The 18,611-nt window shown below is 38.2% G+C and overlaps 1 protein-coding gene across 1 annotated transcript in view; it reads right to left on the reverse strand.

Annotated features, from left to right (window-relative positions):
• The window catches only part of sei (potassium voltage-gated channel seizure), a 924,474-nt gene that overhangs the window by 284,141 nt on the left and 621,722 nt on the right, over positions 1-18,611 (reverse strand). The window contains exons 18-20 of the mRNA XM_071664734.1: positions 10,781-10,906; positions 7,720-7,861; positions 5,372-5,495 (exon numbers count right to left, since the gene is read on the reverse strand). Coding sequence (XP_071520835.1) covers positions 5,372-5,495; positions 7,720-7,861; positions 10,781-10,906 — 392 coding nt within the window. The remainder of the gene's footprint in view (positions 1-5,371; positions 5,496-7,719; positions 7,862-10,780; positions 10,907-18,611) is intronic.

Below are 18,611 nucleotides of genomic sequence, written 5' to 3' on the forward strand. Positions count from 1 at the left end.
CCCAAGACTGACCCCCTGAGTAACACCACTCGCTAGACTGCCTCAATCCGATGCAACTCTGTTGATGCATACCCACCGTTTTCTGTCAGTAAGTCATGCTCTAATCCAATTAAATACCCAACCCTCGATGCCATGTGATTCTATTTTTCTAAGCAGATGCTCAGGAGGTACCTGTCAAAAGCCTTACTTAAGTCTAAGGATACAATATTATAACTCTTTCACTGATCAAGTTTCAAATACATTATAAAAGAAGGAGGGAAGGTTACTGAGACATGACTTCCCTTTTGTAAGCCCATGCCCATGATGAGAATCCGTTGTTGTTGTTGTTGTTGTTGTTGTTGTTGTTGTTTGTTGGATTTGACGGCCATTAACCTATGAGGAAGGTCATTAGGCCTGTAACCCTATTTAATGTGATTGAAATCATCGTAATGAGATCATGATTCTCTAAGTGTTCCTATATTTTGTCTGCTATGATTCAAGACATTTCCCCACAATAAGTGTCAAGCTAGTAGGATGATAATTAGAGGCAACAGATCTATCCCCCTTCTTAGATGGGAACAACATTTGCTGTCCTCCATTGTTTAGGAACTACACCTCATTCAAGAGACTGTTTAAACACATTTAAAATTAGAACACTTACTTCCTTACATTCTTTCAAGACCCTCACATAAATACCATCTGGCCTAAGGACTCTTGTCTACTTTCAATCCTTCTATTTGTTTCAAAATATCAAATTTACCTATTTTCTATCACATATCTTACAGCTTTCGTGCCCCCCTTGTAAACTGGTGTTTTCAGGTGCTAGGATATTAGAACACAACCAAGATAAGTTTGATGATTGACAACAGTCTTAAGCAATCCCTAGGATACGATTTTGGTCCTTCAGGTGGGTGCGAACAATGCATTCAATGGAAGATTGAAAGAAATATTAATGAAATATAAGGAACTTACTAGCAAATTTAAAGAAAGTCATAGGAAGCATATAATATCCGGATTGCGGCCAAAGTATGACACTGATTCCTGTACCCTTAGTAGAATGCTGATAAACAAAAGAATTGAAGCTCTCTGTAGGAAGGGGGATAGTGTGTTTAGTAAAGACCTGTGGGACCATTTAAATCATGACAGATCTCTGCATGATAAGGATGGCCTTCAGTTAAATGGAATAAGGAAAGCCTGCCTTGGCAGTGCCATGGATGAAAACATTAGGATTTTTTTCAACAGAGATAAACTACTCAGGAAAGCAAATCACAGTCGAGCTAACAAAGGAACTAGGAGAATGGGAGAGGGTGAGGGAGTAGCTGTGGGAGGTGAGTTGGTGTGTGTGTGTGTGTGTGTGTGTGTGTGTGTGTGTGTGTGTGTGTGTGTGTGTGTGTGTGGTGGGGGGAAGAATTTGAGTATGAAAGGGATCTAAGGGACAAGGCCTCCAGTTTGACCACTATAAAGGTAGTGGTAGAGGATAGATGGGATCTTGGTGGTACAGATCCTCAGGGAGTAGTGGTAACCTCACAGGTAGAGAAATTAGCAAAGAAAGGTCAGGAAGGGTCAGTTGGAGCCAACTTAGGCAGTATAAGTAGCTTGTTAGTGCAGCTACAGGTTAACTCTCAGGAACTTTTAGGAACAAGGCTGGCAGGGTCCAGTGCAGGAAGAGTCAGAGTAAGGGAGCAAACCCAAAACAGATGAAGAACTGTCTCTCCCGCTGCGGCACATGCAGACATAAACAGCAATAAGTTAAATATACATAAACACCCAGAGTATCATTACAAAATGCAATAAACTCAGATCTTATGCAGTTACTGAAAACCAAACATTATTGCGATCTTAGAAATGTGGGTAAACTCTGAGAATAAACAATAAATCACCAAGTCAGCAATACAAGGATACAAGCTATTAACAAGAGTTTGGTTATACTGGGTAGATGGTGGAATTGTGATCTACGGTGATAACAATCTAAGTGCTATCAAATGAGTTTACATGAGAAAGATAGACAACAGGAGGCCTGCTTGGCCCACGAGTGGGTTGTCTGGTAAAAAAAAAAGGTTTAACTTGACAACAAAAATGTAATTCTGCTCAGCAGTTTTTTAAGCTATCACTGACTCCCTGCTGCAGCATATTAGCCTTCTACTGTAGCTGTTACTGCTTTAGTTTATACAGTTTATTTCTGGCATTTCTGTCAAGAGTATATCTGAATTTATAAATCATTTGCCTAAACGACTTTTGAAGGTATTTATAGTCTTATCATTCACTACATCAGACAGTAACTTATTCCAGTGCTCTACACACCTACAGGAAAAGCTTTTTCCCACATCCGTAGTAAATTTTTTAGCCATGGGTTTTATTCCATTTGTCCTGCTAACCATATTTTCTTGTATTTTGAAAAGAGGTTTGTGATTTATTTTATTGAACTTGTTCAGACTTGTTCAGAATTTTGAACACTTGGATTAAGTCACCAAGAAGTCTATGTTTTTTGAAGGGGGAAGAGATCCAATCATTTTTGCCTCTCGTCGTATGCCAGATTTCTAAGGGATGAAATCAAGACAAAATAGCTAGAAAATGGCAAATTCCATTTAACATTTATAAATTTCAACTGTTTCAAGTAGGGAACCTCAGTAAAATACCTAATCATGAACTGATGGGCCACAAGATAAAGGATACCCCTTGTTTAAGGGATCTAGGGGTAACTGTCTCCAATATTGATAAATTCTCTTAGCACTGCAATGAAACAGCCGAGAAAACAAATATGATATTCAATTTTAGTAACAAAAACTTTACAAAGAAAAGCATGGATGTAGTATTACTAAAATACATAAGTCTAATTAAATCCCACCTCGAGTATGCAGCGCAGTTCTGGGCCTCCCACTTATGTAAGAATATTCTTACATTAGAAGTAAATTGATCCCATTATTACATAACAAATATCATGTAGACACAATGCACGATTTAAATTGGTTCTCTCTTTCCAAGAGGTGGCTTTGGCTTCAAGACAAGTTAACAGAATGTTTTAAAGAAACTTAAAGGATTCAACAATGTTGGTACAGAAAATTTTACTTTCACACTATTGCTACCAATGAGAAGAAATAGACTAAACCTTAAATATCATTATGTTAATCTGAAATGCACAAAGTATTTCTGTAGCAATGACATTATCAAGGTAGCACATTCAATATATTCAAAATTTGGTTAGATTATCAATTGTCATTATCCGTAATGAATAATTCTTTTAACCAATAATTTCAAAGTAGTAGTATATTTCACTATCCTCTCAACCACTTATCTCAACTTCCCTATTCTGAAGTAGTGTATCAAGAATGATTAATCAGTGTAGCCTGCTTTATGGGAACAAGAAGGAAATATTGGTATGTCATGAGGCTGAAGGTCAAATTTCATCTGTAATATTGCCTATGTTTCTTCAAAAAAAAAGTGAAAGGATGCATGACATATCTACATATATTTTAATTTCTGACTTTCCTATAAAGATTTCCTTTAGACATATTTTTGCAAGGTATTTCTTTTACATGTTTCCTGTTGCTTGAGGGAGTGGAGGATTGGGAGAGAGCCTTTTCTTTTACTGCTTTTAAGGGGACTACATCATTTCCAGTTGAGTTACGGCCAGACCACCTTGCTTGGACAATGGGGTGTGTGTGGTTTATGTATGAATGTAACTCTCTCTCTCAGCAGTAGGCAGATAAACCAAAGACCAACAAAAGGGAGCAATTCAATAGATCCGATTTACACAAATGACAAAACATTCAGATATAAGCATGAATAATTAAAATCTATCAGATCAGATATCACAGAAATCACTACAATATATACAATGGAAATGACTGATTGAGAATATGATACAACAGTAGAAAAGGAGTGGATTAAACATTATAACTTTTCACCATATCAAACCAAACTGGAAAAAGATTCTTGAGAAGATTCTATGCACAAAATGGGATGAGATCTTCAGAGACAATACCCTGGTGACAAACATAAAAAATATACTGTCATAGATTAAGCCAAATAATTATTAAGCTTATATCTAATAAAAAGAAAACAAGGAGAAAATGCCAAATACATATGGATGGAAAAACAATGGATGAATAGAAAAAAGCCATGGAAAAAGAAGAGGATAGCAATGAAAGAGGCAAGAAAGAGATATTTGGATAAGAAAGAATGCAGATGCAGAAATAATAAAATTACATTGAGGGAAAACAAAATATAATTGAAAAAATAAAGTTAAATAGAACAGTGACTATTCATGCACATAAAGAAAGAAAAAAAAGGGAAACAGAGATTCAACCATATTATGGGGGAGATGGACATGAAAATGATGAAAGGAAATATGCAGGATACTGATTGAACAATAGTAATTGGCAATTAGCTCAAAATGGACAAGTACAGCCTGTGCCTAGAAAGATTATCAAAAAGCTATTGGAGGAGCATTTGGGAAGCAAAACTCTCTTAGTGACAGGCAGCATGTGTTTAGTGGAAGGAGGCCAGGCATAACAAAAATTCTTATCACTGACAGAACAAAGAATAGTAAAAAGAGGGACTATGTGTTTATCTGGAGAATGCTTTTCCACAATAAAAAATAACCTAAACAGAAGGATAAAGAGAACAAGCAAGAAAATCTATTTTCCACAGAGTAACTGGTTATGATGTCCCACAAAGCTCAGACTTAGGGCTACTACTAATTCTGATTTATGTAAAAATTCTGCCTACAGACTCAAATCATATATGAATATATTTGTAGATGCCTATCATTGAATTGTAGAATACTGTAAGGATATCACATACTGCAAGATGTCAAAAACACCTTCAAGCACACAAAATTTAGAGCATACAGTAGACCCAGACTAGAATATCCTTCATCAATTTGGATACTTCCTTAGGGATATATATTTGGGCTACAAAATTCTTCCTAAAGTGAGACCTGCCCGTAGGAAAGTAGAGGAGGGGAAACATGATTACATCTTTAAGTTTCTCAGTCAATTTGACAAAGTTAATAATGAGCAGTTCTAACTCCTTACTGACCAACTGTAGGGCAACATGGTTGGAAATAAGCAAGAGACAGAAAAATGTGAAGGAATTCTTCTACAGTAAGAGAAGACAGGGTGAATAGAATAATTCAAGGAACACTGATGCACAGAGCAATGAAATGTTTAAGGTGATGTAAGACAAAAATACAGGCTATGAGATGTTACCTAGTGACTGTAATCACCCTCTTTACTGACAGAAACAGGCAGCTGCAAATAAAGTTCTGTGAGAGTAGAGACAGTCCAGAAAATGAAGCCCAAGTGTAGAATTCTCTCCCACTACTATACAAATAAGAAATTACAGATATGCACAAGGATTCGCAAACATGAATGTAAAATTCCTCACATACCTGATCAGAATCCATCTGGGACGGTGAGACTGAAGTATGCTGATGGTGTTGATGTTGCTGTTGTAGAAGTGCTAAGATATGAGCAATGTCTGATGTCACACGCATCTCTAAGTGCTGCATTTGTCTGAGCAGAAGAGATGAGAAATGAGATTAATAACAAACAGGATAAAAGTCATTAATCTTTTCATTAATGCGTCTCTGGGCTATAATACAAATTACAGAACTCACAAATAAGAATGAAAAATCTTTGTGTTTAACACTGAAATCTATTCTTATGTGAAATTATATTCCTACAGTTAATATTTTTCAAATTATCAAGCTCTATTCTTACCCTGAACATAAATGGCGACTATTTCAAAAGGAAGAAAAGAATTCAAGGGAAATAAACTGAAAAGAAATTCTTAAAATTCTGATGTTATCATAACAAACTACCTGTCATACCTGCTAAACTGGTCCATTCTAATGTACAGCCGAAGGACATCATCCTTAAAATCATCATCCTCATCATCTTCATCATCTGTGTAAACAAAGATAACCATGCTCTCAAAAGAAAAAAAAGGAAAGAAAAAGACAAATGTATTTGGGAGATGATGATGAAGACAAGTAACTGGCATACACATGGTGGTCCACGGAAGATAAATCATATAGAAAGTCTCCATAAGCTATGCAGATGGAAACTGAAATTAACTCAGGGTTCACTTTTTCGATGACCAAACATGTGAGTTCTAACTAAATAATGAGGAAGACATTTCATGCAAAAACATGCAATGGTTTGTTTACTAATAAGTATAACTATCAGATAATGAAACACTTTTTCCTTTAGGGATAAAGCTATTACTTTGCTCTGAGCTATTATACAAGGAAAATATCTCAAGCTGATGAAGGGAACTCATGGGTAGAGATAGCTTATACATAATTATAGGTGGAACTGTATATGTTAATAAAGTTACAGCTGTGAAGTTAGCTATCAGAGTGGTAGGAGTTACAACTGAAGTGAAAATGATAATGGTAGGAAGGACTGTATATGTCTGTGCTATGCAGAGATTTGCCAGAACATAAGAGGCTGTATCTAAAGTCACAGGCTTTGCAATAAATTAAACTTTCACTGTGGGCAAAATTATACCAGCAGTTGATTCATAACTGTGAGGTGAGCTGCTACCATGGGAGCTTTTGTCCCAATGAGAGATGTAACTATTGGAGGAGCTGTAATATTAAGAAGAGTACTCACCCTGGTAGAAGTTATCTCTGTAAGAGATACTACTGAAGAGGGAAGAGTTAACTCTATGGAAGTAGCTGTCACCATGGTAAGAAATATCAGTGGGGAACTGTCAACAAGGGAGGGGCTGTCACTAAAGAAGCAGCTGTTAGAACTGCCACTGTAGGAGGAGCTGTTTCTATGGAAGAGACTAGCATTATGAATGGAAATATTTTTGTGACAGGACCTAATACACTGGGGAGAACTAATGATTTTGAGAAAATCTGACACTGGGAGTTGCAGTTACCACATGAAGTGCTATCTCTGTGGGAGGAGGTTTCACTAAAAACAGATGCTGTTGCAAATGCTTCTTTGAAGGTGGAATTATCATTGTAAGAAGAGCAGCTGTCACTGTGGTAAGAGCTCTATCATTATAAGAGAAGACATCATTGAGGAAACTATTATTTATAAGAGAATTCATCATTGTGGAAAGAGATATCATACTCTTGAAATTGTTGTCACTTATGCAAGTGTAGTTTTTCTGAGAGGAAAATCCATGCTGGGAACATCTGTCTGGGATATTGGTTTACTGTGGATGAAGCTTTCGTTATGACATATGAGAATACTTGCTATAACAGAAACTACTGCTTTATTTAAATATAAATAAAGTTCTTCTCAGTAGAACATTTTCTTAAGAATACAGTCTTGACATCTATATGATGATCATTAATAACTCAAACTTTGTAAAATGGTAAAAAAATTGCTTCATAACTTGCCCACGATTTCTTGATGAAAAGTAGCCACTTTGTGGTCACAAATTTATAGTAATCAATATATAAAGGGATAAAAGTTTTTGTGTGATCATATACAGAATTCAACCACCTTTCAGGTAGCATGACAGAAACTACAAAGGGAACTTTATCATAAGTGAATACTGGAAAAGCATTGAATAAAAAGGAATTGTGTAAATAATGTTTCCAAGGGCAAACTATGCTACCCATGCATGAGGAAAATTCACACACAAACATAAGCAAAAAAGAAGTCAATACTAAATAATCAGATTGTTAAAAAGTTATGTGGATCACTTCAAGCAAAAGCAGACAGAAACATTTACAAATAGGTGCAGGATAATCTAAGTGACAATAGCCACTACCTGGTGAGGGCATCTAGACGCATGTTGACTTCTGTGACCTCTCGGGCTTGAGTTTGGGCAGGGCTATGCTGACCCTCGACGGGTAAGGTCAGGCTGGAGTGACGGGCATGGAGTCGCCGCTCAGGACTGGCACTACCTGCAACTACCGGGCCGTACGAGGTCATTCAAGGGGAGAAAAGGGTTTTAAAGGGGCCTGTACCAGTTTACAGTTGTGCCACATCATGTGTCACACAAGGACTTACTAGGTAAACAATGGTTTACTAGCAGAGGATCTATTTTCAACTTCAAACAACATAAACTATAGAAGCTCTAAATCTCAAGTCTTCAAAGATTCGAAGCTTATTATTAGGATGATCTAATCTAGATGATTTTTAGAATGGAATATCAATCAACAAACAGATGGTCAGTGACAAAAATGCATGTAACTCATGAAAAGGAAAAAATCTCTGCATGTTTTGTGACAAATATATTATAAACTCATTAATGTTTATTACGAAAATTGAGAAAAAGAATCAAAGAGAAAGATTTAAGTTCCTGATGAGAGATCCTAGTTAAGTTTTACAGTTACCAAATTCACACAGAAAATTCACATTTTCTCAAAAAGCATTCACAAAAGTTATTCCTCTAAGAGCCAAATCTTTCACCCTTTAATCAATTAAACAAATTAAACTTACACTCATTGTCACAAAAGAAGCACAGAGCTCACATAGAGGAAAAATCTCTACATGTTTTGATGAAAAATACACGATAAAACTTTTTCTTAAAAAAAGTTTCTAGTGTTACATTCCATTACCTGATTTACATGGAAAATTCATCTTTTACGAAAATTTTCACAACGGTTGATTTCCTTAGAGCCAACTCTTCACCCTCTCATCAATTCAACATGAGCTTCTTTACTTGATAGTTAGAGGAAAGTAAGTCTAACCTCTTGGATGTTACAGATCACAGAGTACATGACTCCTTTAATAAGAATAAAATTTTATGAACATGACCAGCATGGCCTATGTTCAAAATGTTCAATGTGTATTCTTTTTAAAGATATGTCCATATACAAGACTATTGCTTTTATACCACAAGAACCACAAAACTCTATGATGGAAATATTTCAAGACAGTTGCATTAAAAGTGGAATCAAATATTTCAAGACAGCTGCAGTGAAAATGGATATATAACCTAATCTGAATTCATTATTTGGAGGAAATATACTTTTTCAGGATCTATAGCAATGCAGGGAGTGTGCTACTACATTACTGACACACTCTTTGCATTGCAACAGCCCTGAGGATATTATTGTAATGTACATCCTATTGATGTAAATAGCTGTTTATTTCTTTCATATATGAGGTTTTTGTATGCTTCACCAGTATCTTCAGACATCATCTCAGGAATTGTGGTCATGACTGGAAACTTCACCTTTTGTCCTTGCATTTTTAGGTGCATCTACTGAGAATAAACATGCTCTAGCTCTGGAAGGGTATGGAAAAGGAGGATTAATTTCAGAAGTAAAATGAAGGACTTAAGTACAAACAATGCCATGGGTGGCAAGGTATGAAAAGCTGGCAATGGACTAACCAATGGGCAGTGGGGATAAATGGATTCTGAAGAGAAGTGGAAAGAAGCTACAATATGTAAATGCAATGGGCAAATAGGTTACATGAAAAAGAGCTATTCCCAGGGATCATGAGTCCAGAGATGGACTTAACACTGGAAAGGAGTAGCATTGAGAGATAGGAAAGCACTCAGGAATGTGTTAGCACAAGGGAAATCAGTGGCAATGAGGGAGGAGTTGATTATGGAGGAGAAGCAAATATGTTTAGGACCTAGCAGTGAGGCTGAGAAAAGGAATGTTATCACCAACAAACACCTATGTCCTCTTGAGTCTGTGACAGCAGAATAGATCAGAAATACAGACGTTACTGTGAAGTTAAGAATGACAAGTAAATGATCAATGACTGATAAAAGAAAAGATCAGAAATACAGAGCTTACTGTGGGAAGAGTGGCTTATGGATAAGCATCGACTGTGTGAGCAAAAAGGTCAGAAGTACAGAGCTTCTTGTGGAAAGAATACTGGCAAATGGATGACTTGTAGAAATACTTGTAAACTCTCTAGCTATGAATGCTCATAAATACATCATGTAAAACATGGTAAGGGACAAACATCAGAGGAGAAATCATCTTTCTGGGAAGAATTAGTACTGGGAGGGCCAAACCTATGGACATTAAACACTAACAGAAGTGCTGCACTAAGGGAGGAGCAACTCTGACGGAAGAAGTTGGCACTCTAGGGAGCAAGTATTTTAGATGAGCAGCAGTGTACTGCAAATGGCACTGGGAAATGAGTATTTACTGGAAAGAAACTAGCACTAGGGATAAGATGACATGAGCTGAGAGTAGAGAGGGAGTTGATTCATGAGAAGGAAGTAGAAATTATGAGAAGCATCAGTGGGAAAAGAGTAAAAAAGAATAAGAAGCATTATGGGAATTATCACTATAGAGGGCTTGGGGGTAGCAGTCTGCAACAGGAAGGGTCAAAACTGTCAGAAAAGTTAGCATAGTATGAGGAACCAGCACTAGCTGAGAAATTGATACTAGGAAGAAGTAGCTATAGTACTGGAGCCATTATTCAGAGAAGCTAATACTGAAAGAGGAATTAACAACAGGAAAGTACAACTGCGAAGGGGAGCCAATCCTGAGAAGAAACGAGATTTGAAGCAGAAACCGGCACCATGAGAGAAGTCAGAACTGAGAAGTTCTCAATGGTAAAGGGTCTAAAGTTCAAGCAGCAGTGAGAAGCTAGCCCAGGGAGAACAGCATAAATGCAGAGGTGCAGCACTACGAGTAGGGGCCACCAGTGAAGTGGATCAGCAATGGTGGGGAGAAGCAGCAACAGACAGGACCTTTTACTGGAAATAAGAAATAATTAGGAAATAGGAGTACTGAGGGTAGAAGGGAGACACTAGAGAAAGATGAATAAGGAGGAGACAACAAGAGGGAAAAGCTAGCTTTTGGGGGATTAGTGTTATGGAGAAGTTAGCATTGGAGAAGGAGCTTAGGACTTACTAGGGGCAGCATTTGTGAGGAGTGGGGCATCCTCTTTCCCGTGGGGCCCCGGAGAGGAACATCTGGACGTGGACCTTGATTCTCGTCCTCCAACACCCAACGCCGAGGTCATACTTGACAGGGCTCCTGAGGGACACAAGACCTCATTGTGGGCGTGGGGGTGAGGGAGTAGGAGAGTGGGTCTGGGAATTAGCTCAGTATGTGATGAGGGACTAACAAATCCTATGCAAAAAAAAAAAAAAAAGTTTTGGAACCTTGAAGTATTGGGGATATCTACTGAAACACTGTGAAGCATTACTATGAACTTGGGTAATAAAGCAGGAAATAAAGTAATCAGCCTAGGGAGACCATGTCAGATAAATCCAAAATTGACAAAAAATTTATCACTACTCAAACTTGTTGTTGACAGTTTGGTAACTATATCATGCTAAGTGTAGACTCAATAATATTCCTAAATTTCAGCAGGCAAGCTACACATTCATTAAATCTCAAGACTTTAAGTCAACTTATACATTTATAATTTCCCTTTTAAGAAATGAAACCTGTGACGGTCTGAAAATACAATTGCTATATTGGGTGCAGTTATGAAATACAAACAAGCAGGATTCCAAAAGGCAGTAGCCTATCACTGAACTGTATTGCTCTGCTGAAACCTTCAATAGTTTAGCAAACTATGATGATTAGCTGTATCAATGTGCTCCAGAGATTAATTCCCATTCAACTAATCTACTCATGATCATGCACAGCCTATGCATGGAAACTGTTCACTTTCAGTTACACATGGACCAAAGAGCATATATATTCATAGGGAGTTGTACTTTAGTGGGAATGTTAGTGCTCCCCTTAAAAGCTTTTTAATAATTCGTTAATAAATCATGAATGCAAAATGAAAAAATAATATCAACTGAATAGGATTGTTGAGTCTACAAAGACTTCAAAGTCTCCCATGGCCTTAGGGAAGCAATTTCATGATGCATCTGCTTAATTTCTTGTTTCATGCATCATCACTTTGCCTGCAGTACCATGCATCATGCACGGAGTCTGACTATTGTTTTTGAAAATTCAATTTGCTGAGCTGGAATCTTTAGTTCAGCAGAAAGGGAAACTACAAGACACAAAGAATGTATTTCATAATCTTTAGACGGACTTTATATTCAGACTGCAAGCAGAAAAAAAAGGTGACCCTTCCTCATTTCTGGTTGCATCAAGCCAGTATCAGTGATGTTTGAGACCACCATAAAAAAAAGGGGTGTTTAGGTTACTTTTTAAAATATAACCAGGCTTAATAAAAAAAGAAATCCCAGCTAGGTGTCATATGTTAGACACTGAAATCATAATGTACACTAATCTCCCAATCTTCACTTCACCCTCTTACAATCTTGCTGTTCCACCAGTCAACTTTATGGCTGAAACAGAAAATGGGTCCAATATCATCTGTGTCTATCACGTGAAAAGTACTCTTGCTCATCACAACAGATAATATGTAGATATAATTTTGAAGGCAATTCATGAAAGTACTGTATCTTATGAACAGTTTTGATGAAATGTTTATTTTTGGAATGTCAGGGAAACACTAAAGGATTTATCTGCTCTGCTTTAAATGTAAAGAAACCTTAAGAAGTCATCATTCTCTATCTGTTTCTATTAATTCTGCTTGACTTATTAGCTTTAATTATGACCAAGTACCAAATTTAAGTTTCATAACCTGGTACATATGACCCTTGTTTATGCTAGCTTCTCAAAAAACTACAAATGCAATTTACTTTTTGGTACCTAAATTTCATATACATCATGATGCCATTCACACTCATTCAGTTGTGCACTGCATATTTCACCTTCCACATGAAGAATCCGTTATAAAACAATATCTCACACACTGCTAAGATACTGCGAGAACGTATGAGCTGCCAATACCCATGATGCATTAAGCCATCTGCTGAAATTAGGGATTTGTTTTTTTCCTTTTGCCACTGATAATGACCACCCTAAAGCCTCCCTGAAGGTCTACAATAGATAGATGGTATCATAAAAGAAGTCTAAAGAGATATCAACACTGCACATTGAGTTAGAGACATTGAAAAGGCTTGAAAATGATGAAACTCTCTAGCCTCAGTGCTTGGAACAGCATATTGCACACAAAGTAAGTAGCACTGCCAAGCAGTCTTCTGCTCTTTCAGCCAAGATACTGAAAAAAGTGAGGATCCTAGGAAAAAAAAAATGGCCTAAATATCGAATGCATGGATCAAAGACAAGAATCAAGCACTGGAAATGCTACACTCTGATGTCATTTGTGGAAAAGAAATGAAGTAGTTTGAGCACCACAGACAGGAAAAAGGTGAACCTTCTACTGATGATCCCATTTCAGTAAGTAATGGTTGCTTTGACAAGAAGCATTAGTCTGTACAAAATGTAAAGTTAACTGGTGAGGCTGCTAGTGCTGACAGTCATGTAAATGGATTTCCTGAGGACTTCAAAGCTATGGTAATGGCTTAAAGATGCCATACATAGTATAAAAAGCATTTAATGCCCATGAAACCAGCTTGTAATAGAAGTGTATGCCTAGGGAGATATTCAGTTCAAATGAGAAAGTTGCTCCAAGCTGAAGTGGTGAAAGTTTGGCTAACACTTTTGCTATCTGACAATACATATCATTTGGTTTTGTGTGGAGCCTAAGCACTACACTCCGTTTCAAGGCCTTATTTCTTCCTTAACCCTTTCACCACATAATCAATCTTCAGGCTGTTTCCCAAAGTGTCATTTATTTACCAAAAATCAATATCATGAATTTGCCCTTTTGTACAACTTTTTCAATATCAAAAGAAGCTGTATTGTCTATATCTGAAAGAAATATTCCCTGAAAACTTTAATGGATTATGAAAAATAATTATTTGGACAAAAAATTGAGAGAAATTAGAAGAAAAATGATCACAAGTAAATGGCATGAGTAGGCAAAACTAAGTCAATAAAAAGAAAAATCATTAGTAAACATTAAAAGAATTATTTAGATAATATTCTAGATAAAGAAGTTGTCTTTATACAGATTTTACATGAGTTCTTGCAAAGTTGGCAATTTTCTAACAAAAAGATAAAAGTCCTTATTTTTATATGGTTTTTATTTTCATAGCTTTTCCTTCAATATACATAGTAGGTAGTAGCTGGTAAGCTGCCAATGACCAGAGAGGTGTTGCCAGTACTACCTGCCTGGATATCAGGAAGGTTAGTGACAGTTGCATAACTAGCGAGCACTTTAGTGGTTGTCAAGTTTCATTCCTCTGACCCAGGTAACTAACTTTTCTTTTTACCTCACCCATACATGGACTATTGGCATTACGTCCACATCCATATAATCTTTCCTTGTCATGCATAACAGTTGACAACACTAACTCACACAGCTTATTCTGTGTAACTAGATTTTCCTGTGGTTAGCACTATGTGCAGGCCCTGGCTTTTGGGAAAATGGTAGGAACAATAGATAGAAGCATTAGGTAGGAACATTTAGGCAAGAGCATTAGGTAGAAACAGCATGTAGGAACATTAGGCAGGAGCATTGGGTAGGAACCTCAGTAAACACTAGAGTTACCCTCTGCCAGTGGCCAGTCAAAGGTGAGGCGCTATAGGCTAAAAAGTGGCACTGGAGTTTACTAGTTATGGAAACTATTCATTGCCTTAGCCATCCCCTTCAGGGAGTCCCAAATGGGAATAGGCATCAGAGATATAGATAGATAGAAGTTTCTTAGAATAATATATATATATGTATATATATATATTATTTTTATATTATTATACTTTGTCGCTGTCTCCCGCGTTTGCGAGGTAGCGCAAGGAAACAGACGAAAGAAATGGCCCAACCCCCCCCCATACACATGTACATACATACGTCCACACACGCAAATATACATACCTACACAGCTTTCCATGGTTTACCCCAGACGCTTCACATGCCCTGATTCAATCCACTGACAGCACGTCAACCCCGGTATACCACATCGATCCAATTCACTCTATTCCTTTCCCTCCTTTCACCCTCCTGCATGTTCAGGCCCCGATCACACAAAATCTTTTTCACTCCATCTTTCCATCTCCAATTTGGTCTCCCACTTCTCTTCGTTCCCTCCACCTCCGACACATATATCCTCTTGGTCAATCTTTCCTCACTCATTCTCTCCATGTGCCCAAACCATTTCAAAACACCCTCTTCTGCTCTCTCAACCACACTCTTTTTATTTCCACACATCTCTCTTACCCTTACGTTACTTATTCGATCAAACCACCTCACACCACACATTGTCCTCAAACATCTCATTTCCAGCACATCCATCCTCCTGTGCACAACTCTATCCATAGCCCATGCCTCGCAACCATACAACATTGTTGGAACCACTATTCCTTCAAACATACCCATTTTTGCTTTCCGAGATAATGTTCTCGACTTCCACACATTCTTCAAGGCTCCCAGAATTTTCGCCCCCTCCCCCACCCTATGATCCACTTCCGCTTCCATGGTTCCATCCACTGCCAGATCCACTCCCAGATATCTAAAACACTTTACTTCCTTCAGTTTTTCTCCATTCAAACTTACCTCCCAATATATATATATATATATATATATATATATATATATATATATATATATATATATATATATATATATTATCCCTGGGGATGGGGGAGCAAGAATACTTCCCACGTATTCCCTGCGTGTCATAGAAGGCGACTAAAAGGGGAGGGAGTGGGGGGCTGGAAATCCTCCCCTCTCGTTTTTATTTTTTTTAATTTTCCAAAAGAAGGAACAGAGAATTGGGCCAGGTGAGGGTAGTCCCTCAAACGCCCAGTCCTCTGTTCTTGGCGCTACCTCGCTAATGCGGGAAATGGCAAATAGTTTGAAAGAAAGAAAAGATATATATATATATATATATATATATATATATATATATATATATATATATATATATATATATACATATATATATATATATATATATATATATATATATATATATATATATATATATATATATATATATATATATATATATCTATATTTTTATTTATTTTGCTTTGTCGCTGTCTCCCGCGTTTGCGAGGTAGCGCAAGGAAACAGACGAAAGAAATGGCCCAACCCACCCCCATACACATGTATATACACACAAGTCCACACACGCAAATATACAAACCTATACATCTCAATGTACACATATATATACACACACAGACACATACATGTATACCCATGCACACAATTCACACTGTCTGCCTTTATTCATTCCCATCGCCACCTCGCCACACATGGAATACCATCCACCTCCCCCCTCATGTGTGCGGGGTAGCGCTAGGAAAAGACAACAAAGGCCTCATTCGTTCACACTCAGTCTCTAGCTGTCATGCAAATAATGCCCGAAACCACAGCTCCCTTTCCACATCCAGGCCCCACACAGCTTTCCATGGTTTACCCCAGACGTTTCACATGCCCTGATTCAACCCACTGACAGCACGTCAACCCCGGTATACCACATCGATCCAATTCACTCTATTCCTTGCCCGCCTTTCACCCTCCTGCATGTTCAGGCCCCGATCACTCAAAATCTTTTTCACTCCATCTTTCCACCTCCAATTTGGTCTCCCACTTCTCCTCGTTCCCTCCACCTCCGACACATATATCCTCTTGGTCAATCTTTCCTCACTCATTCTCTCCATGTTCCCAAACCATTTCAAAACACCCTCTTCTGCTCTCTCAACCACGCTCTTTTTATTTCCACACATCTCTCTTACCCTTACATTACTTACTCGATCAAACCACCTCACACCACACATAAATATTTTTTTTTTTTTTTTTGCTTTGTTGCTGTCTCCCGCGTTTGCGAGGTAGCGCAAGGAAACAGATGAAAGAAATGGCCCAACCCACCCCCATACACATGTATATACATACGTCCACACATGCAAATATACATACCTACACAGCTTTTCATGGTTTACCCCAGACGCTTCACATGCCCTGATTCAATCCACTGACAGCACGTCAACCCCGGTATACCACATCGATCCAATTCACTCTATTCCTTGCCCTCCTTTCACCCTCCTGCATGTTCAGGCCCCGATCACACAAAATCTTTTTCACTCCATCTTTCCACCTCCAATTTGGTGTCCCACTTCTCCTCGTTCCCTCCACCTCCGACACATATATCCTCTTGGTCAATCTTTCCTCAGTCATTCTCTCCATGTGCCCAAACCATTTCAAAACACCCTCTTCTGCTCTCTCAACCACGCTCTTTTTATTTCCACACATCTCTCTTACCCTTACGTTACTTACTCGATCAAACCAGCTCACACCACACACTGTCCTCAAACATCTCATTTCCAGCACATCCATCCTCCTGTGCACAACTCTATCCATAGCCCACGCCTCGCAACCATACAACATTGTTGGAACCATTATTCCTTCAAACATACCCATTTTTGCTTTCCAAGATAATGTTCTCGACTTCCACACATTCTTCAAGGCACCCAGGATTTTCGCCCCCTCCCCCACCCTATGATCCACTTCCGCTTCCATGGTTCCATCCGCTGCCAGATCCACTCCCAGATATCTAAAACACTTTACTTCCTCCAGTTTTTCTCCATTCAAACTAACCTCCCAACTGACTTGTCCCTCAACCCTACTGTACCTAATAACCTTGCTCTTATTCACATTTACTCTCAGCTTTCTTCTTTCACACACTTTACCAAACTCAGTCACCAGCTTCTGCAGTTTCTCACATGAATCAGCCACCAGCGTTGTATCATCAGCGAACAACAACTGACTCACTTCCCAAGCTCTCTCATCCACAACAGACTGCATACTTGCCCCTCTTTCCAAAACTCTTGCATTCACCTCCCTAACAACCCCATCCATAAACAAATTAAACAACCATGGAGACATCACACACCCCTGTCACAAACCTACATTCACTGAGAACCAATCACTTTCCTCTCTTCCTACATGTACACATACCTTACATCCTTGATAAAAACTTTTCACTGCTTCTAACAACTTGCCTCCCTCACCATATATTCTTAATACCTTCCACAGAGCATCTCTATCAACTCTATCACGTGCCTTCTCCAGATCCATAAATGCTACATACAAATCCATTTGCTTTTCTAAGTATTTCTCACATACATTCTTCAATGCAAACACCTGATCCACACATCCTTTACCACTTCTGAAACCACACTGCTCTTCCCCAATCTGATGCTCTGTACATGCCTTCACCCTCTCAATCAATACACTCTTTCATGTGCCTTCTCCAGATCCATAAATGCTACATACAAATCCATTTGCTTTTCTAAGTATTTCTCACATACATTCTTCAATGCAAACACCTGACCCACACATCCTTTACCACTTCTGAAACCACACTGCTCTTCCCCAATCTGATGCTCTGTACATGCCTTCACCCTCTCAATCAATACCCTCCCATATAATTTACCAGGAATACTCAACAAACTTATACCTCTGTAATTTGAGCACTCACTCTTATCCCCTTTGCCTTTGTACACTGGCACTATGCAAGCATTCCGCCAATCCTAAGGCACCTCACCATGAATCATTTATTTTATTTTTATTTTGCTTTGTTGCTGTCTCCCGCGTTTGCAAGGTAGCACAAGGAAACAGACAAAAGAAATGGCCCAACCCACCCCCATACACATGTATATACATACACGTCCACACACGCAAATATACATACCCATACATCTCAATGTACACGTATATATACACACACAGACACATACATATATACACATGTACACAATTCACACTGTCTGCCTTTATTCATTTCCATCGCCACCTCAC

The sequence above is a fragment of the Panulirus ornatus genome, chromosome 9, assembly GCF_036320965.1.
Source record: "Panulirus ornatus isolate Po-2019 chromosome 9, ASM3632096v1, whole genome shotgun sequence".
Lineage (NCBI taxonomy): Eukaryota > Metazoa > Arthropoda > Malacostraca > Decapoda > Palinuridae > Panulirus > Panulirus ornatus.